Source organism: Gymnodraco acuticeps, unplaced genomic scaffold (assembly GCF_902827175.1).
Source record: "Gymnodraco acuticeps unplaced genomic scaffold, fGymAcu1.1, whole genome shotgun sequence".
Taxonomy (NCBI): Eukaryota; Metazoa; Chordata; class Actinopteri; order Perciformes; family Bathydraconidae; genus Gymnodraco; species Gymnodraco acuticeps.
Window position 1 is genome coordinate 414,906 of NW_022991461.1, and position 22,466 is coordinate 437,371.

Sequence of the window (22,466 nt, forward strand, 5' to 3'; positions counted from 1 at the left end):
CGTGAGTGTGGAGGGCATATGGTTTTATTTTTTGGACTTCTCCACGGTCAACCCTAGTTATATATGCACAGGCGGAGCCCTCTACTTGGGGCCCTGTCTGTCCTATGCCGCTCGCTGAAGAGGGTGTAGGATGACAGTCAGGTGGCGTGGCGTGGCGTGGTGGGCTTGCGCACGCATTCAGGTAGGCCCGCCCCGAGGGGCCGGCTACGTTTATAGATATCTCAGAAGGTGAATGCTCACATAGTATGGTTAAGAGGTAGTACCCATAGAGTCCAGTAGAGGGCTCCGCCTGTGCAAGCACTTTTGTTCATGTTCAATCGATAATAAAATATAAAATTATAGTTGGATCTTTTTGTCTTGTTATTATTAGCAGAGAAAATGTAATGTTTGTACAACAATATACAATTAATTCGACCAATCTTGGTGGGAACCGGGTTAGGTAATTGGAAAATATTTCCAATTACCCAAGGGGGGCCTCACTGAAAAAGGTTGGGAACCACTGAGCTAACCAATCAGAGCAGACTGGGCTCTGGTTTCAGACAGAGGGTGAAAAGACAGGCAGTATGAGAAAAATAAAGAGCTTTTTGAACATTAAAGTATGGAGACATGTCACAGTAGAGCCACAAAATACTGATATGAACCTGAAACTTAGCATAACATGGCCCCTTTAAGAGGCAATAATATGTCAATGTCATGTTCAAAACTTGTTTAAAAAAACAGTTACAAGTAAGGATGTTGCTTGTTAACTCAAGGTTTGCTGTGAGTTCTACCTGTGGCCCGTGTGATGTCTGGGGGTCCAGCGGGTCTCCTATGACAATCTTCTTGGCGTTTTCTACGCTGCGATGCACAAATTCCTCATAAATACTCTCTTCCACAAAGACACGTGATGCAGCTGTGCAGCACTGACCCTGGTTATATAAAGCTCCTTTCTGGGTTTCCTCCACAGCCAGCTTCACTACACACACACACACACACACACACACACACACACACACACACACACACACACACACACACACACACACACACACACACACACACACACACACACACACACACACCACACACACACACACACACACACACACACACACACACACACACACACACACACACACACACACACACACACACACACACACACACACACACACACACACACACACACACACACACACACACACACACACACACACACACCACACACACACACACACACACACACACACACACACACACACACACACACACACACACACACACACACACACACACACACACACACACACACACACACACACACACACACACACACATTTACAAAAAGGACAAGAGCAATAAAGAACAACCATTTTGACGTCACTCCAACATTCTTCAGAATACATTGAGACCTTCTCTACTCTGGGAAGTATCATCAGTCTGGGAGGGTGTTATATTCTTAAAGTAGACAATTTCTTAGACAATTTGTCTTCTTTTGCACAAGAGGAACATGTCTTGGGGAAAAATCCCCAGGTATTAAGCTCTGACTAGCTTTCTAACTGTCACACCTGTCATTGCTCATAGTACACTATTAAACTAAAACCTAATTAAATCTCTAGACAAAAATACTGAAGAAATGACCTCAATGATATCTACAGCATGGCCTTAAAAAAAATTTAGTTGTTATGTGCAGATTTGGATTCAACATTTCACTGAATGAGAAAAACATAATGCTGGTTGCTTTACAATATATGTACATGTAGGATGCTTCAAGCAGATTGGTAGGAACAAGAATAAATACAGGACTGTTATCAGGTGCTGTTTAGAGGGTATGACAGTGCTTATCAGTCAACTAACAAGTGATCAGGCCAATGTATCATCATATTACACATGAGTGGCTGTATTGTACCGGATCTCTGCAGCCCCCTGAGCTACAGAAAATGTATTTGATAGTGAGAATGTCGCTGAGATTGTCAACTTACAGTTGTCGGATGACAGCAATGGCACAAAAAAGGTTAATTGTACATATGAAAGATGAGCCATGACAGGCCTCATATTTCAATATTTCAGAGTAGTGATGTGGTAAAACCCCTGAGGTTGCAAAGGTGTGAAGTGCCTCCAGTGCATGCTGAAACATGTTCATGTTGCATTTGATTCATCATTTTACTATTATGTATATTAGTTTTGTTTACTTACAGTCACAGTCAGCAAACACAATGCATGGGTTCTTCCCCCCCAGCTCCAGAGTCACTCTCTTCAGATTGCTTTTGGCAGATGCTTGTTTGATCAGCTGGCCAACCTGCATGACCATACACACAAACATATCCTAATGCATCATGGGTAGTACATCTACACAGTAGCAGCACAAAAGAGAGTATTCAGATGTTAGTGAACTTAAAGTGGACCTATCATGCTATATTTGAACAATATATTGTAGGGCATACCTATATAAAGTATATCAATATAATTTATTTTTCAAAATACCAAACAGATCCTGCATTTTAGCCATGCCTCATTTCGCTCTATTTGCTCTTTCCAGCGCTGTTTTTGCAGGAGGCTGATTCTGTGAGCTGCAGCTGACCACGCCCCCCAGCAGGAGAGGGGATCGTGCTTTGAGATCAGCTGCTAGGCTGTCAGAAGAGGGGGAGAAAAAGAGATCTCCGTCCTCCGTGTTTTATTCTTATATGATTATATAGAGTCATTATTCATTTTTTTTTTAAAGCTCAATAAATAACAAAGAAGACCATTGACCGGCACTTTTCTAATTTTGTCCGGAAGATTTAAACTTTAACGGACATCAACTGAAACTCTGCCGCACGGTTCCCTCGTTCCTTGGAAGAGGCGGAGAGGTGGGTGTTTGTCCTCTGCTGGTGGACTACCGGAGATAATTACAGTGCTTGCCTCGACTGGGAGGGATTGCATTGAATTAAAGCAGCAGGAGGTGCAAACGCTTGCCTCAGGGAGGGAGAAAAAGAGCCACGGAAGAGAATAAACAGAAGGGCAACCATGCGCAGGAAGTCTTCTTCACCGTTTTTGTGGCAGACTACAGCGCCACTTACAGGCCTGGCATATGTACTACAGCGTCTCCAGCGCTTTCGAGCAGCAATGGCCGGCTGTGGCCCAACCCCACATTCCCCTGATAGGTGGAGAATTGGCCATATAGGGCGGAGCTCCTCGTTCCTGACGTCAGAGAATTTTCAAATCTGTATCAGTCTGTATCAGATCCGTTGCAGCCCCGTTTTCAGAGATTTGGGTATGGAGGAAAAGAGAGAGGGTTGTGAGTTCCCTGACACACCGGGGACACATATTCATGTATAAAAAACGTACAAAAGTGCATTTTGCATGATAGGTCCCCTTTAAGCAATGTATGCTACTAAAAGCTATTTAAGATGGATATTTAGGAATTCTAATAGTCATTGCATTAGAAAACTAACTTCTCAACTTTGAAATCAATCTAGGGGGAGTCTACAGTATTTTAAAGCTAACTGGATGAGGCAAGAGTTTTTTCACTTATTTTATACATTTAATTGTTGCAGTTTATTTATACAAGAAGCTTTATCTATATCTGCGAAACTCAGACTATTTCAGCTTCAGAGAACTGCGGTGTCTCACCCAGGTCCCAAACTTATAAGAAATACCACCAAGGACCCTTCATTTATAAGGAACACAACACACCATGAATCTAAAATGATAAGGATATACATTTATTTTATTAAACAAGTACTAATCAGATGTGCAGAGCTGAGTTTAATGGAACGCTTTAAACCACCTCATGCACATACAAATGTGTTATTCCTCACCGGTTTCATAATTCTCAAATCATCTTAACACGGCGCACGCACATGCACAGACACAGAAAAACACAGACACACAAAAACACACACACACACAAAAAACACACACACACACACACACACACACACTTTGTGCCTTATGAACTAAGCCAAACAAACTTGCAACACAAAATGGAAAAGGATACCATACCCCAAATTGCTTCCATTAGTGCTGCAGATAAGTGAATATACAACCCAGTCTCACGGCATTTCGTGTTATAGTCACGACATTTAATCTATTGATTCGTGTTCACCAACACGATTTTCCCCTTTTTTTCGTGTCACACAGAACGATATTAAAAGCAATGTATTTCTATTGGTAGTATGTTTTATGTTTCGGGTCTTGGAAGATCGGAAGCTGTGTGGTTCATAAAAACATTTTCTTACTCAATATCAAGCCACGATTATTGTTTTTATGTTAAATCGTATAATGTCGGACTTTTTTTGCTGTCCGTGAGGAAAATAAATGGGGCTCAGAACACTGAAATATGTATATTTTCAATCTTTTTTTCCTTCTAATTTGTTATTCTTTTCTAAATAACACACTGTTATTTACTCAACAATAACACACAATTATCCTTGTTTTTATTTATTTGTTTGATTCTATAATATCGGGCTTTTTTGCCGTCCATCAGGAACGGAATTTCAAAATACCCATCCACTGAAATTACCTAAGATCCTCAGCTATGGTTAAATTTCGGTGATTGGATGTTTTAGCCGCAAAGCACGTTGGGACATGGTGTTTATGCAATGTGAAATCCCAAAACATTTAAAAAAAAATAATAATACTATTTTATTCCGAGTGTGCTTGCTTTTCTCTTTGAAAGTAACATCACATAACGGCATTGTAACACACGGTTCGGCTGCATTAAATATTACACATCTGCCGTAGTTCTTTATTTATAGAGCCCTGATGAGAAGTCCTTTGGACAAACTGGAAGAAATGCCACCGAAACTGAATATGTGACGTGGATCATAAATATATCAGCAATTAAACAACATCTTCAATTTCTCTTCACACAATACGTCTCCTTGCAGTATCAATACTAATTCGGCTGACTTTTATATTTGATCCAATTGGTAGATAGGTTATATTTACACCATAACGGTACACAGCTGATAGACAGGGACTTGTAGTTTTTAAAGATATTATTGATTTTCTTTGAATATAAGAATGTAAATACTGAGTTGAGAGAATAGTCAGGGGTTTTGGGTGATGGGAGACACATCTATGGATTCAGAATTTCAATAGCTTACCATTAAATGACGGATATATCTTTCTGTCCGTGATGTTTTACAAATCAGATATTAATGTGCAGAAAGAAGTAAAACATGTCAAATAATATAGCAATATCCTGTACAATTATGTGAAAACACGAATACAACTACACATCTTCAGATGTTACACATACATAAGTGTCCTACACTAATAATACAAAGTATCATTTGTTGCGTTAACACTTTTTTTTTTTAACCCGCACCGCCTAGTGGTTAAACCACGTTATTGCAATTTTTTTGTTGAATATGTTATATTTGATGAAAACATTTACATATTAAGAGTACATCAAAAATAGGGGGAAAGTATAAGGTCAATGATATAAATATAGAATATAAAATATTAAGAAGATACTGTAAGTGATCTACAATAAAACAATAAAACAGTTTAGTGCTGGATGTACAAAGATATGAATATGAGGATGTGCAAAACAGAAAAACGAATTAACCTTTATTCAAACATTAAAGAATACTTTAGGTTAAGGTCTTCTTTTAAATAAGAAAAAACCTTTCGGGGTATCTATCTACAGATAAATATTAAGCCTAACAAAGTACTTAACGTCTAATATATTGCTTTCCTGCAATATTAACTATGTTGAAGCACTTATTTTAACTGATATTATACACATTAATTATACTCTTATGTATTTAGATAGTATAAGAAATGTGCAGAATTTGACAGTTTAATGGTGGAGGTATACACACATATTGATAGATGTCTTGTAATGCTCCCAAGTTTTTCATTCATTGCATAACTACACCGTAGTTGTATATATGATATGTTAATAAACCTTAAATCTTGAAATCTTGAAAAGGATGTGCAAAACAGCAATTATATACAGTCTTTAATGAACTATTACTAGAGAATAACGAGTAATGTATTTTTAATGTTTAGTCTTTTCAAGCACCAACTATCAAATATCTCTCCTGATTGTTGGCACTTGACAATCACCTTCCCTGAACTTTACTCAGGTGTAACTAAAGACTGATTTAAGGGTTGTTTATATTTCACATCATTAATCAGAATCTGCAAAGTAACTAAAATAAATGTAGTGGAGTAGAATTACAAAGTAACAATGAGCTGTCATGTTGGTATATTAATGCTGCCCATTATGGACACAAGGAATTTTCACCCATTTATTATTATGATAACACCAATGTGTTTCTTATCCCCTAAACCTCCAGGGGTGTACACAGTTTAATACTGGCAACTTCTAATTGTGGGAAAAAACGAAAACGCCTTTTAAAACTACAATTCCCAGTAGAGACGTGCCATAGAACATGTTGCAAAACACAATAGAGCCATTTCATAGAGCTGTTTGATGCTTGGCGTAACCTTGGCACTGCCACTCCAACATCCAATCACAGAGCCTGAAGATTAATCAAAGGGTTTGTCAAGCAAAGGGACTGTAGTCCCAAACGATAGCTGAGGATTATGGGTAGTGTAGTGTGTTCGGCCATCCTAAAAAACTATTTGTTTCTCTGAATCGAAGGGGGAAAACACAAAAGCATTGTACACAATTTAAACCAATCAATGTTGTGTAATTAACACAAGGATAAACTGACGTTTTTAGTTGATGAGTACTGCAGATTACTATGCAAACTTCGAGACCGGAAATACTGTTTTCACCGCAAGCTGTTGCCTGGCAACGCAATTCTGTTGTTGGTTATTTCATATCGCATTAACACCATATCCCGACGTGCATTGTGGCTAAAACATCCAATCACCGAGCTTCAACCATAGCTGAGGATCTTGGGAAATCAGTTCAGTGGGTGTGTATCGCCTACGTCTGTTTCCGGTGACTTTATTTTGAAATTCAGTTCCTGACGGACGGCAAAAAAGCCCGATATTATAGAATTAAACAAATAAATAAAAACAAGGATAATTGTGTGTTATTGTTGAGTAAATAACAGTGTGTCCACAAGTCCACTGTGACTCCTGGCACTGCTTGATCACTGGCTGGTGGCTGGTTAATGCATGAAGCGCTGGTTTTGATGTGAAGCTAAGCTTTCTATGAGTGGAGCACTGGTTTTTAATAATTGCGATTAATATTTGAATAAGTATGCAGCCCTATAGCTCATTACTTTGTGATTGTACAGAATCAAATCATTACGGTTATAAATCAATAAATTAATAAATAGTTTCATGACTCGCAAAATATTAACCTAAGTAATCTATATTTCCTCTGTATTTTCTTACTATATGAACACCTGCCTTGCTTTAATTCTACAATTCAAACAGCAAAACAGCACTGTACAACTCAAAAGGTTTGCTGGTTTTTATATCAAAGTATTTAAGAGAGTCTTTCATGCAAATTTGTCAAAATCATGATAACAGCTGCTGTCATACAGTACACTCACTCACCTCTGTAGAGCCAGTGAAGGCCACTTTGTCGATGTCCATGTGGCTGGCGATGGCTGCCCCTGCTGTTGGACCGAAGCCTGGAACGATGTTCACAACTCCCGGAGGGAACCCTGCCTGAAAGCCAACCCAGAGAGAAAGTTGGTGCTGCGAGTCAGGTTTACTGTCCCAGAGAACAGCAACTTTTACAGACATTTAATCAATTTGCCTAGACAACGGTAGTTAGGTATTCCAGCACCACTTTACAATAAGACTACCCTTATAAAGGGTTTACGAATAGTTTGTAATTCATTTATTAATTAGGTTGTGAACACTTTATAAATCATTAATAAGCTTTTATAAGACATGAGATAAACAGGGCAACTGTGACCGGTTGCTTGCCAAATAGTGAGCCCACATTTATCTGTACCGCTAAGTCTTGTATTGGCTACTTAGCTTACTTCGTCTTCATCAGCCAGCATCCTTGGTATCTGTTGTTCACTGAGTTGATTCTCCCTCCATCCATCTTGATGTTTCTTGGCATCTCTTATGACCATTTATGAATGAGTTATTAACATTTATAACTGCCAAAAGGGAGCCTTGTAAAGTGTGAAACACATCACCATCTATTGATTAGTCACTAACAATTATAATTACTGAAAGGGTGCGTTGTTTTTAAGTTGAATACACATGTCCATTTATGAATGAGTTATAACATTCACGCTTACCTAATACACATTTTTCACATGAAATGCAAAGTAAAAGTAAGCAAGATTCAAAAAAGACAAGCAAAACATTTTATTCATAAATGAAAGACTTGGTAAGACATAATGGTACTCAGACTGGAAAGGCTTTGTGTATATCCTTGAACAAGCGTCCAAGCAGTCCATCAGGGTGAGCAGAGCCAAGCCAAGATGACCATTCAAGAACCGTGAGGTGTTCCTCCAACAAACTCTCTGTACGGTTTCCTCTCAGTCTACGGACATGTCCTTTGACGGTCGACCAAGCTCTTTCTATATGTTGGGTATGCCAGTCTGGGGGTTCACAAACCACCTGCTGTGGTCTATGGTGTAGTGCAGTGTTTCTTAAACTTTTTAATTCCATGGACCAATATACCAATAAAAAAACACTCGCAGACTACCTAACTCCACAAATATCCAAAATCACATCGTTTTTTTAGAACAGACTACAAATCGCCTGAAAATGGTCAAAACAAGTGGCAACATGTGTGACGAAGGTGTTGCGCTGGGCTATATCATGCAATCGAAAGTGAAACGTAAGCTTGCTCCATTGCGGAGATATTCCCGCGAGAGTGCGGAAAACTCAAATTAATTAATTTATTTCAAATGTTACCAATATACTCACGGACCACTAGGGGGCGCTCACGGACCACCAGTGGTCCGTGGACCACACTTTGAGAAGCACTGGTGGTTGTACCCCATGTTACTCAGCACTCTCCTGTGCCCTCCACTCATCACTCATAATGCTACTTCCTGACTTAACATGCCGTCTAATCAGAGGGACAAGGTGGCATCTTGATCGTTTCTCCACTAGTTTCAACACTAGTCTCCGCCTTTTGTCTTTAACTCCCATCATTCCGAAGACCCATTTCTTCCTTCTCCAGGTATGTCCAAAGCGTCCACGTGCATACTAACAAAAAATAAATCATAACATCATCTTAGTTAACAACAAAATGCACACAAACTACAGTAAAAATGGTTGCACATCATGTTTCAAAATGCCATACTTGTTTATTAGGTGCATTTTATAACATAATTTAAGGATGATTATACAGTAATGGTCCATATGGATTTTTTTTTTGTATTCTCTTGTACAAGAAATCCCAGTATATAACTGCTGAACATAGTGGTATACAGTACCTTTTCCCAGACACAAATACTCAAATAAAATAGTTTACTTTATCAGCATTGGTATTACCAATGCTTACTATTTATTTTACATTACATTACATTGCATTTAGCTGACGCTTTTATCCAAAGCGACTTACAATAAGTACATTCGACCAGGAAGACACAACCTTGAAGAAAACAGAATCATATAAGTACATCAGGTTTCATAGAGCCAAACATTTCAAGTGCTACTCAACTGGCTATAGATAAGCCAGTCCTTTATTAGTTAAGTGCTTTGTTAATAATTCTATCGCTCGAGGTGGAGTCGAAAGAGATGAGTTTTCAGTCTGCGCCGGAAGGTGTGTAAGCTTTCTGCTGTCCTGATGTCAATGGGGAGCTCATTCCACCATTTTGGAGCCAGGATAGCAAACCCACTTGTTTTTGCTGATGGGAACTTGGGTCCCCCTCACAGCGAGGGTGCAGCGAGTCGTTTGGCTGATGCAGAGCGTAGTGCACGCGCTGGGGTGTACGGTTTAACCATGTCCTGGATGTACGAAGGGCCAGATCCATTCGCAGCATGGTAAGCAAGTACCAGTGTCTTGAAGTGGATTCTAGCAGTTACCGGAAGCCAGTGAAGGGAGCAGAGGAGCGGAGTGGTGTGGGAACATTTAGGAAGGTTGAAGACCAAACGAGCCACTGTATTCTGGGTGAGCTGCAGAGGTCGGATGGCACATGCAGGTAGACCAGCCAGGAGGGAGTTGCAGTAGTCTAGGCGTGAGATGACGAGAGCCTGGACCAGAACCTGCGTCGCTTTCTGTGTCAGCTGGGGACGTATCTTCCTGATGTTGTAAAGCGTGTATCTGCAGCAACGGGTTGTAGCAGCGATGTTTGCAGTGAAGGACAGGTTGTTATCTAGGATCACACCCAGATTCCTTGCAGTCTGAGTCGGGGAAACAACAGAGGTGCCGATGTTGATAGTCAGGTCAAGAGTGGGACAATCTTTTCCCGGAAGGAAAAGCAGCTCAGTCTTATCAAGGTTGAGTTTGAGGTGATGAGCAGTCATCCACTGAGAGATGTCAGCTAGACAAGCAGAGATGCGTGCGACGACCTGGGTCTCTGAGCGGGGAAAGGACAGAATTAATTGGGCGTAGCAGTGGTATGAAAAACCATGCTGGCTAATGACTGATCCGAGCGAGTTTGTGTACAGGGAGAAGAGGAGGGGACCAAGAACAGAGCCCTGAGGGACCCCTGTAGTTAATTGACAAGGGTCGGACTCAGACCCTCTCCAAGTTACCCTGTAGGTACGGTCTTTGAGGTATGAGGTGAGGAGGGAAAGTGCAGAGCCTGAAACTCCAAGTTTTTGGAGAGTGTGAAGGAGGATCTGATGGTTCACCGTGTCGAATGCAGCAGACAGGTCCAACAGGATGATGACAGAGGAGAGGGATGCTGCTTTTGGCAGTGTGCAGTTCCTCAGTGACAGCAATGAGAGCAGTTTCTGTGGAGTGGCCTGCCTTGAAACCAGACTGGTGCGGATCCAGAAGGTTGTTCTGATGGAGATAACAGGAGAGTTGTTTAAAGACAGCGCGTTCAAGTGTTTTAGACAGGAACGGGAGTAGAGAGACAGGCCTATAGTTTATAACATCAGACGGGTTGAGAGTGGGTTTCTTTAGGAGAGGGTTTACTCTTGCCTCCTTGAGACTGTTTGGAAAGTGACCAGAAGTTAGAGAAGTGTTGATGAAATGGGAGAGAAACGGTAGAATATCAGGAGCGATAGTCTGAAGGAGGTTTGAAGGGATAGGGTCCAGAGGACAGGTGGTAGGGGCGGGCAGAGGTAATGAGGGTAAGAACCTCACTTGGAGAGAGAGGGGAAAAGGAGGTTAGTGTGTTGGTGGAAGGAGGGTCTGGTGACCCAGCGGTGAGTAAAGGTGAGTCAGAAAAAGAAGAGCGAATATCATCAACCTTTTTTTCAAAGTGGATAACAAAGTCGCTTGACAGAAGTGAGGAGGGGGGAGGGGCTTTGGGAGGGTCCAAGAGGGTGGAGAAGATGGAAAATAGTTTTTTGGGATTGGAATAGGAAGATTGGATCTTATCTTGAAAGAAAGTGCTTTTTGCCTGAGAGATCGAAGCAGAGAAAGAGGAGAGGAGAGCCTGATAGGTTAGGAGGTCGTCACAGTGTTTGGATTTCCACCGTTTCCGCTCTGCTGCCCTAAGGACGGTTTTATTAGCACGCAGTGCGTCATTTAGCCAGGGAGCAGGAGGGGACTGACGAGCCTGCCGAGATGTGAGAGGAGAGAGAGAGTCCAGAGAGGATGAGAGAGTAGAGAGGAGAGTTTCTGCAGCAGAGTTTGGAGGTAGGAGTTGGAACGAGTAAGAGGAAGGGAGGGCTGAGAGCACCGATGAGGCAAAGGTAGAGGGGGAGAGGGAACGAAGTTTACGGCGGACAGGTGCAGGACGAGAAGAGATTAGTTTGTTATGTTTGGAAAGGGGTAGAGAGAATGAAATGAAGAAGTGATCGGATGTGTGGAGTGGGTTTACAGAGAGGTTAGAAGTAGCGCAGTTCCTTGAGAATATGAGATCAAGGACATTGCCAGCTTTATGAGTTGGTGGGAAGGAGACAGTGAGAAAGCAAAGGCGGTTAACAGAGATGTTAGTTCGTCTATCTTCCCTGTCTGGAGGTTGAAGTCTCCAAGAAGTACAGCGGGAGGACCAGTTTCAGGGATGTGTGAGAGGAGATTATCTAATTCCTCCAAGAAGTCCCCCAAGGCGCCTGGTGGACGGTAGAGAACAACAATGGTTAATTGTATAGGATGGGTTACTGTGACGGCATGGAATTCAAAGGTGGAAGGAGTGAAGTTAGGTAGCTTGAAGAGGGAAAAGCTCCATTTGGGAGAGAGCAGGAGACCAGTGCCACCACCTCTGCCAGTGGGTCTGGGTGTATGGGAGAAGGAATATGCTGTGGAGAGAGCTGCTGGGGTGGATGTGTTGGATGGAGTAATCCAGGTCTCAGTGAGAGCAAGGAAATCCAGGGACTGCAGGGAGGCGTAGCCAGAGATTAAGTCAGCCTTAGGAACAGCTGACTGGCAGTTCCACAGGCCACCTGAAACTAGATGTTGGATCTCAGTGGAGCATGTGGGATAGACGAGAGCAGGCCGGTTATAGCGATTAGGAGATACACGGGGCCAGTGATAATTGCGAGAAGACACATGAACAGGAATGGAGAAAATACACATGATTATAGCATGAGGGGCTAGAAAACTAAAGAAAAGAAAATAGGACACCAGCGGTAATTAGCTCAATCAGAGTAGGATTTGCCTCCTCTTTGCCTCCCTCGTGACTCCCGCAGGACTCCAATGTCTTTGTCAGTCTTACTCCCGCAGGACTCCAATGTCTTTGTCAGTCTTCGGCTGTCTGACGCTGAAGCTGACGCTCCAGGAAAGAGCTACCTAAAATGGACGCCTGATTGCTGAGTTCTCAGAGCTGATGGGCGACAGCAGAGTGGCCCTGCCTATATTGTAATGCAGGCTTGAGTGCCCACTGCGACCTGTGTAACAGGTTCCCTTGAGCAGATTTGAGATTTAAAATCTCTCAAAAGCGCCGTTTTAGCTACAATAACTACAGAACAATTATACAGAGTAGAATAAATGAAACAGAGAAGTCTAATTAAACAAGAATATAACTTACAGTGGTTGCTACGTCAATAGGTATTGTTGTCACCCGGTCTAGATGCACACTATTTGATACCAATTTGGTAATACAATTAATAAAAAGAACAAGGTTTGGGTTCGTTTTTCAGATATGACTGTGACGTTAACGTGTAAGCTCAATAATGAACTCCAGCTCAACCAACCATATTGTAATATCTAAGTAATCATCTTGAAATATGACATTATTATTTGTAATATAAACACATCTTATTGTTAGGTTGATTTCACATACACTAGGCCGCTCTTCAACATTGACGTTAGCTTGTCTACATAATCGATCATAGCGAATTTAAATTAACCTTAGCAATGCATAAAGTTACCTACCTAATAAAATATCTCTCTAACTTACCTTAGGGATGACCTCATTTTACCAACCTCAAACAGAAGCTGTTTGTTCTACAGTATTATCCCACTTAATGCTTAACACTTCTCTATTACGTTTTAACTTGGAGGCTATGATTAGCATCGTTAGCAGAGATGTACCTACCACTTGCTTACATGCTAACCCAAGCCTTAACATTCATTAACCTTAGCTGACTCAAAACATAAGCAACACATAAATAAAGTACTCAAATTTCACTTACCGCAAAACCGTATTCATGCACCGTCTGTTTTAACCGCAGAGCGACTCACAATAGTCCGATATAAGCATAAGAATAGTCCACAAGGCACCAGCACAACAAACATGGCCGAGTTCAAGTTATGTTCCCCGGATGAGCTGAGCAGGCAGAGTCCCTGTAGCGTCACAGAGCTGCTAGCAGCGAGACAGGAAGCTAACAACAGCAGTCACTGGACAGACCTGTCACTCAATGTGACCACGCCCTAATTTATGCATAACTTTAAGGCTTAAAGGTCCCATGTCATGGCCATTTCTACTGATCATAATTCCAGTGTTGAGGTCTACTAGAATAGATTTACATTGTTCAATGTTCCAAAATCACATTGTTTTTCTCATACAGCATCTCTGTATAGTATGGGTATTCACTCTCTGTCCTACACGCCATGTTGGAGCTCCTGCCCCCCCCCTCCCTATGAGCCCACTGTGCTCTGATTGGTCAGCTCGCTCACTCTGTTCCGATTAGTCAACCACCGTTACAGCGGAACATCAGTGATTATGTGTTACAATGGCGTTTGTTAGCAACCAGAAAATGACACCAGTAATGACAAACAGATGAGAATGCTGCGTGGGGTCTGGGTGCCATGTTGGCGGGACGTTGCGGACCTCGCTGTTCCGCCCTTTGAGGCCCGAGGAGCGGACAGTGTGAGCTGGACTACTGGTGTCGTCTCCTGGTTGCTGCGTGGGGTCTGCGAGACAGCGCGGAGCTCAGCCTGAGCACACACTCACAGCCTGAGCTCCGAGTGTGTGTGTGTACGGAGCTCCGCGCAACACCGCAGAAATCTCCAACGAGGCGTTCTGGGGCAGCATAGACAGGTCTTTTCTGAGTTAGAGTTTTACTCGCTACAGGGTGTACTTTGAGGGTTTGTAACTTTGCAGACCGTTTACATCAGGGGTGGGGAACCTTTTTCCTCTCAAGGGCCATTTCAATTTTCACAACATCCTCAGAGGGCTGTACAAATTATTGAACTTAACCTCTGCTTAAAAAAACTAAAATCACAGCCTTTCTTTCATGCTGTGCAAAGATAATCCAGATATCTCACTATGACTCGTGCATGCATGCACGTGCACAGTTGTGGCATGACCATCAAAACCACCAAAACAGAAAGATATGGATACAAGATTTTTGCAAATGTATTTAGTGTCCTATCCATGTGAACATGATATAAGTGGGGGGGTAGACCTCAAATAATTTTTTAAGTTAAAAGCATCAATCTGGTGCACTTTGAGAGCAAAATTAGGAGATCTATGGATACATCTCTCAACACCCATATGAAACAGAACTGCAAGCAGATTTTCTTTTTCTTTATGGATATTTTACAAATCACCCGCCTTTTAAACTGTATTCTTGTTTATTAATAACAACTATTTTTTACTGTCATATAGTATTTTATACCAGTTTTTCCTTTATTCTCTTATTTTTTTATAACTATAAGGATCATATAAAGATGTGATGAGATTTTGCGTTTGTTTATAAATTACCTCGAGGGCCGTATCAAATGGTCTTGCGGTCAGTATACGGCCCGGAGGCCGGAGGTTTTCCACCCCTGGTTTACATGCTTAAAAAGCTACATAACACAGGGCAACACAGGCAATAATCGGAAAAGCATGTCATGGGACCTTTAATAAAACTTAAACAAATTATAAATGGTAGTAACTCATTAATAAATGGTGATTTGTTTAACACTTTACAAGGCTCCCTTTTGGCAATTATACATGTTAGTAACTCATAAATACATGGTCATAAAGAGATGCCAAGAAACATCAAGATGGAAGGGGGGAATCAACTCACTGAACAACAGATACCAAGGATATTGGCTGATGAAGAAGACGAAGTAAGCTAGCTAGCCAATATAAGGCTTAGTCATCTTGCCAAATAGTGAGCCTGTGTTGATGTATGGAAACTATGTTAGAACTTGTTTATAAATGGTTCTTAATGATTAATAAAGTGTTTACAACCTAATTAATAACCTAATTATAAACCCTTTATGAATCCTTTATAAGGGTAGTCTTATTGTAAAGTGGTACCGGTATTCCTTATATCTTCTTTCTATATGATCATCAAATTATATAGTTATTAGTTATTAGTCTTAATGTTGAAAAATATTGTTATCTCTAATCTTATTATTTTTTATTAACAACAAATGTCTGGGCTTGTAACTACCATTGATACAAGATTCAAGCCTTAAAAGGAAGTCGATGGTTTCAAGGAAATAACATTCTACAAATGAAACTGGACCGAATCGATGACTCAGTACATTATTAGTTACTATATACTAAGACTGTATAAGATTAGTATTAGGGATTCATTATTTATTTACCGAATTAAAGGGACTATAACCATATAATAAGAATGCTGTTATATAAAGTATATAGCAGATCACATTGACATTGACATTGAGACCGATAATTACAACAGTGAAACATAAGGAACACATCAGAAAGAGTTGCTTTTTAAAAAATAAAAAAGTGACAAAATATCATCAGGGATAAATAGTGGTGTCCGTGAGCTTAAAGGTGACCTATCATGCTATATTTGAACAATATATTGCAGGGCCATACCTATATAAAGTATATAAATATAGTTTGTTTTTCAAAATACCAAACAGATCCTGCATTTTAGCCATGCCTCATTTCGCTCTATTTGTTCTTTCCAGCGCAGTTTTTGCAGGGGGCTGATTCTGTGAGCTGCAGCTGACCACGCCCCCCTGCAGGAGAGGGGAGCGTGCTCTGAGATCAGCTGCTGGGCTGTCAGAAGAGGGGGAGAAAAAGAGATCTCCGTCCACCGTGTTTTATTCTTATAGAAGTAAGAAGAGAAGTAATGGGGCAGAAACCCTCCTTTTTACGCAGCGGTCCAGACATAGACATCAAACGGCGACACATATTCAGTTGCCAGTTACTTTGGCATTAGGGCAGGGATATCTAGATACTTTCCAAGGTTTGACATAATGAATTGTGCTACTTTTAAAGCAAGCAACGATGTTTTCAAATCTGTAATCAAAAAGCTCCTCAAAAACGCTATCGAAACAGTTCCTGCCGTTGCTACGTTAGTTCAAACAGTAACAACGGACTACTTTTCTTAGCGGATGCATGTCAATTTAAATCAATACAACTATTTTTTAAATCAATAAAATCATTTTCTAAATCCATAAAAGCATTTCAATTAATATTGGGAGTCATGTCGTTACTTTGTTGAGAATGTGGCCATGTAATAAGCGGGATAATGTGCACATTGCACAATGTGCCTTCATGCCGATCTAGATCCCTCCGCTTCGCGTCGGGCTCCTGATCAGCCTGTCGGTGTTCTTTTCCCCATAATGACCGCGTCGCTGCACATTATCCCTTACATAGGATTATATAGAGTCATTATTCATTTGTTTTAAAGCAGGAGGCGCAAACGCTTGCCTCGGGGAGGGAGAAAAAGAGCCACAGCGGAGAATAAACAGAAGGGCAACCATGGCAACCATGCAAGGGAAGTCTTCTTCGTTGCTTTTGTGGCAGACAACAGCGCCACTTACAGGCCTGGCATATGTAATACAGCGTCTCCAGCGCTTTCGAGCAGCAATGGCCGGCCGTGGCCCAACCTCTCATTCCCCTGATAGGTGGAGAATTGACCACTTTTGTGACGTAGAAAATAATTAAAATCTGGATCAGTCTGTATCAGATCCGTTGCAGCCCCGTTTTTAGAGATTTGGGTATGGAGGAAAATAGAGAGGGTTGTGTTTTCTGACACTTGGTGAGTTCCCTGGAACACCGGGGACTCATATTCATGTATAAAAGACGTACAAGAGTGCATTTTGCATGATAGGTCCCCTTTAAGAGACTGTGTAGAATACGCATGGAGGAACCTAACTGACCTTTGGGAGACATAGTTAAAAGGTTAAGTTTGAGATTGTCTCGGGAAGCAGAACAGACTGATCACATGAGAGCGGGATTTTTCATTTGCGTTCGTTTAAGAGGACTGAGAGAGGTTTCAAGTCCAATATCAGACCTCTTTGACAAGTGATCCAACGTGGAGGGCTGTGAGGGGGGTCTGCTCCGCTGGCTTGATGACCACAGTGTTTCCACAGCTCAGGGCTGGCGCCATCTTCCACATGAACATCAGCAGAGGAAAGTTCCACTAGCATAATAAAAAAACAAGGCAGGTTTCAAGCACAACATCCCAAAAGTAGCACAGTTAGTGTGAAATTCAAGTTATAATGAAATGTAACCTGAATTCACCCCCCTCTATCAGGCTACAAAACGTTTTTTAATGAATGAACATGATATTCCATAACATTTTGCTTCTCGACGCACGATGATCTTCTGGGCCACTCCTTTGCTACAGTGGCAGAGCCAAACTATCTTCAAATGCTTAAGGAGTTTGTAGTCATCACTTTGGGTCTCTCATTCTTCAATCGCCAAGAAGAGATTGAATTCACACTTACATTAGTCATAATAATTATTAATTACAGCATTTGTAAGGCTACACCCATACTAACACAGCTGGTTTATCAAACTGCTGCTTACTTCCTTAAAAGGACTATGATGTTTGTCAAATTGAACATCTTTATAACCTTTGATCAGCCCAAGGAGGAAAGGAGACAATCCTATTCCCAGTAGCTAATCATAAATATGGAATAATGCAAAATGCTGATGAAATTACAATTAATAGGGAGATGATTTGACTATAGCTGGAGTTACAGTTTGTATAATGGAATGTTTAAATGAAGAAGAAATTACATTTGAAATGTGGTTTATTCTGCCCAACTGCACATTTCTCTTTTAGGTACGTTAGGTAGGAAATCTGATCCGAGTGCGTTCGCAAATAAAGGCAACCTATTCCAAAACCCCACTGATAGTGACAGAAAGATCATAGAGCTATATTAACATTCTTGCAAGTAAAACATTCATTTTAATTTTAGAGAATTGTGACAATATATAGTTTGGCATTTCAACCCATCCATCAAGATCCATTTAAATGCTCTTTAAATGTAATTTAAATTATTTTAGTGATTATCAACTGTAGGATATATCTGATTTACTAAATAACACATTTTACAATACTTTTGGGTTATCTGAAATAATTGTTCAGTTACATATAGACTTATTAAAAGGGAAGAAACTGTAAGAAACTGCCAACATCTTTAAAAATCCAAAGAAGGTAAGGTACAGACTGGGAGCATTACCAAGATACAGCAGGATATCAGGAGATCAGCATGTAAAGAAATATGAACATCCTCATTGAGGCTCATTCTGTACTGTAATCTGGGATGAGCAGAAAATGATATTTGCAGTAAGTTTAAGGCAGCGTACACATGCCGTGTTTTTGCGTACTCAAATCCACTGTTGTCAATGTAGACACCACTCTTGTTTTCAGGCTTCAGAAAGCAACATAGCACCATCACTGCCACAATGAAAGTGGTGAATGACATTACGAGTATTTTAGACAATAAGCAGAGTTGTGCAGCTCTATTTATTGACCTTTCCAAAGCGTTTGATACCGTCGATCATCGCATCTTAAAGCAGAGGCTACTCAGTATTGGCATATCCAGCCATGCAGTGGGTTGGTTTGTGAACTACCTCTCTGAAAGGTCCCAATGTGTTCACTTTGATGGGCTGTCTTCTGAGTGGTTAAACATTGCTAATGGTGTTCCTCAAGGTTCTGTTTTAGGTCCACTTTTATTCTCCATCTATATCAACAGTTTAGGTGAAAATGTGGATGATGCTACTTTACATTTTTATGCTGATGATACCGTGATGTATTGTGCAGCTCCCTCCATTAAGGAGGCTGGTGTTAAATTACAGGCTGTTTTTAACATTATTCAGACTCAGCTTGCTGAACTTAAGCTTATTTTAAATGTTGATAAAACCAAGTTAATGCTCTTTTCTAAAGCTAAAAAGACACCAGAGCCTGTTTTAGATATTGTTACTACGCAAGGACAAGTACTTGAAGTGGTTACCAGTTATAAATACCTAGGTATCTGGCTTGATGATTGTCTTACTTTTAAACTTCATGTCAATAACCTGCTTAAAAAGCTGAGGGTTAGACTAGGTTTCTTTTTCAGAAACAATTCCTGTTTCTCATTTGAAGCCAGGAAAAGGCTAGTCACTGTGACCTTTTTACCTGTGCTGGACTATGGTGATTTGATCTATATGAATGCACCTGCCCATTGCCTGGAAAAGTTAGATGCCGCCTATCACAGTGCCCTGAGATTTGTTACTAACTATAAAGCACTTACTCATCACTGTACCCTGTAGGCCAAGGCAGGTCTGCCTTCACTAACTGTACGGAGGCTCAGTCATTGGTACATGTTCATTTACAAAGCCATGTTGGGTAAACTACCTTTTTATATCTGCTCTCTGATCTCTCCACGAATTGAAAGTACATATTGCCTGAGATCTCATGATGTTGTTTTATTAAATGTGCCAAGTGCTAGGACTGTCTTAGGGAAGAAAGCTTTTAGTTGTGCAGCTCCACTAAATTGGAACAGTCTGCAAACATGTTTAAAACTGAGCACTTAGGTTCCCCTGCATCATTTTAAAACTCGGCTGGGTGACATGCTGTTTGATACTCATGGTACCTGTCACTGTAAATAGAGTTTGTAAACTGTACCCTGTACATTATGTTGTATGTCATCCTTATTGTTGTTCTGTTGTTTTTATGTTACATGTGTAACTAATGTCCTGCAGGTCACCCTTGAAAAAGAGATCTTTTGATCTCAAGGGGCTTTCACCTGGTTAAATAAAGGCTACAAACAAACAAACAAACTCACAGCTGAGTCCTCGCAATTAATATTTTGGAATTGTCACCGCTTGTCATGTGACGACAAACAACCAATCAAAACCAATCTTTCCTGTCTACTTTCGGTCTTTGGTATTTGAGAAGCGTATTATTTAAAAAAAATTTAAAAAAAGTTGGAAAGAGGCAATGATGACATATTTATATTATATTAGACACGCAGTAAATATAATTAGACAACAAGACTAGCTAGACAAGTCAGCCATGTCGTTCTCCCCAAACCAATAATAACAATTTCAAAAACAAACGTGTACCATCAGCCGCAGTCTGAAGTACAGAGGACAGAGTACTTCTCATGAAGTACAAAGTAACCGGAAGTCCAGATATCTTCCAGATATCTTGTTTGATACAAAATATCTGTAAGATGAGTGTACTTTTCATATCATACATACTATGAGTCGGTTCAGAGGACAGACCTTCGTAGTTATCATCAAACTGGGACTTTTAATCTCAAGTGGAACTGGACCCAAGCTTTGCTTGATTCAACACTGGGTGACAGGGTTTGTAACTTTCACATGTGTTAGCGCTGAAGTCCGTTAAGAATGGAATTTTCAGAGGTCCATTTCCTTTCTCCAGAATTTGTTATCTCGCTGTAAATCAGAGGAGCTTCAGAATCTGGACCCTCAGTTTGCCATCTTGACGGAGTTTCCCAACCCGATGAGCCACATGATTTCTCAATGACAGGAAAGTCATAAGCGAAGCTTTCCCTTATTCTGCCTTCACTTTTGTCCAATACATTATTAAATAGTCTCTTCATTTTCTGTTTTCGTATTGAAATTGACTTATTATCCTTTTATAGATCATTATTCATGTATTATTGATGAGCAAATAAGCAGTCAGAGCCCTGTTGAATTTGTTAGTGGGATTTGCTAAATGTTTTGGCCTTTTTCCATGAACTCGTCCAAATTTGAAACGTCTTTACTTTCTTCTTTCTTCATGTTCTCCTTTTCCCTTTTGCGTGTAAGATCATGTAACCTCCTAACAGTGAACCTGGCTATTGAGGGCCCCTGGAGGCCCTAGGGAGGTTTCCTGCTTGGTTAGCTTAGGCTAATGCTATATACCTCTTTTGTGTTTGTAAATGACACCAAGCAAGTTCAGCTATGGCTGATCCTTTTGACTAACTGTAAAACAGTCTGATCGTGCTGCCCCTTTTTTTGTACTAAGAGGACGAACATTTTTAGGATAGTTTGGAAAGGGCAAAGAGTAGCTTATGCCATTCACTCTGAATTATAACTGCAAGTCTCCAACCGAAATAAAAAACAAGCATAATCTGGGGCTAATTATCCATCAGTTTTTTGGGTTTCCCAGAAAGATATACTGTATGACTTGGATGTTGGTCCACAGAGAATATACATGATAATACAATGAGCTCTAAGTACTAAGAGATCATTCAAAGTTAAGACATTCAGAAAAGAGGTCATTTATTTTCCACTTGTTCATTTTTGTGTTGGAAGCAATGGACAAATAATTGGGCACTCAAACCCAAATTAGAAAGCAATGCATACTAGTGCTGCATGTTTTTTACTTGTACAACAACAGCAGTGAGCTCTGTAAAGAGAAGGCTTTCTACCAGCAGAAACTTAGCTAAACGCCATAGTGTGTTCCAAACCACATCAAGGATTATTTCTGAAACAGTATGGACCTCAAACGCTTTCTCTCTTGCGGGTTTACCACAAGGACAGTACCTTTTTATATCCGGCTTCTTTACACATACTCTCTCCAGTACAGCGTTAGCTCTGAGTGTTAGTGATGCTTGCTAATGTAAACACAGACCATATTACTTCCAAAACACGTCGCATATTGTTTCTGATACAGCAACGTTTCTGATAGGGCCGTGGGGGCGTAAAGCCAGCCCACATTTCAGTAATGTCGTCTTTAGAACACTTGAAAGATGATTGATTATTCATGTATAGATGCAAGCTGTACAGTACAAAGTCTCAACCTAAACATTTGATATTGTGCAATGGTGTAAATGTTTAAGTGCTTATTTAGATTGTACACACACACAATCATGTGCATGCACGCCCAAACACACACAGTAACATTATTTACTTTTTACACCAAGTTATAGCAATGTGAACAGTAAA

The 22,466-nt window shown here is 40.6% G+C and overlaps 1 protein-coding gene across 1 annotated transcript in view; it reads right to left on the reverse strand.

The window, feature by feature from the left end:
* Positions 1–22,466, reverse strand: part of aldh1a3 (aldehyde dehydrogenase 1 family, member A3) — a 64,419-nt gene that overhangs the window by 20,458 nt on the left and 21,495 nt on the right. Inside the window, exons 6-9 of the mRNA XM_034196612.1 lie at positions 17,590–17,718; positions 7,453–7,566; positions 2,176–2,278; positions 771–955 (exon numbers count right to left, since the gene is read on the reverse strand). Coding sequence (XP_034052503.1) covers positions 771–955; positions 2,176–2,278; positions 7,453–7,566; positions 17,590–17,718 — 531 coding nt within the window. The remainder of the gene's footprint in view (positions 1–770; positions 956–2,175; positions 2,279–7,452; positions 7,567–17,589; positions 17,719–22,466) is intronic.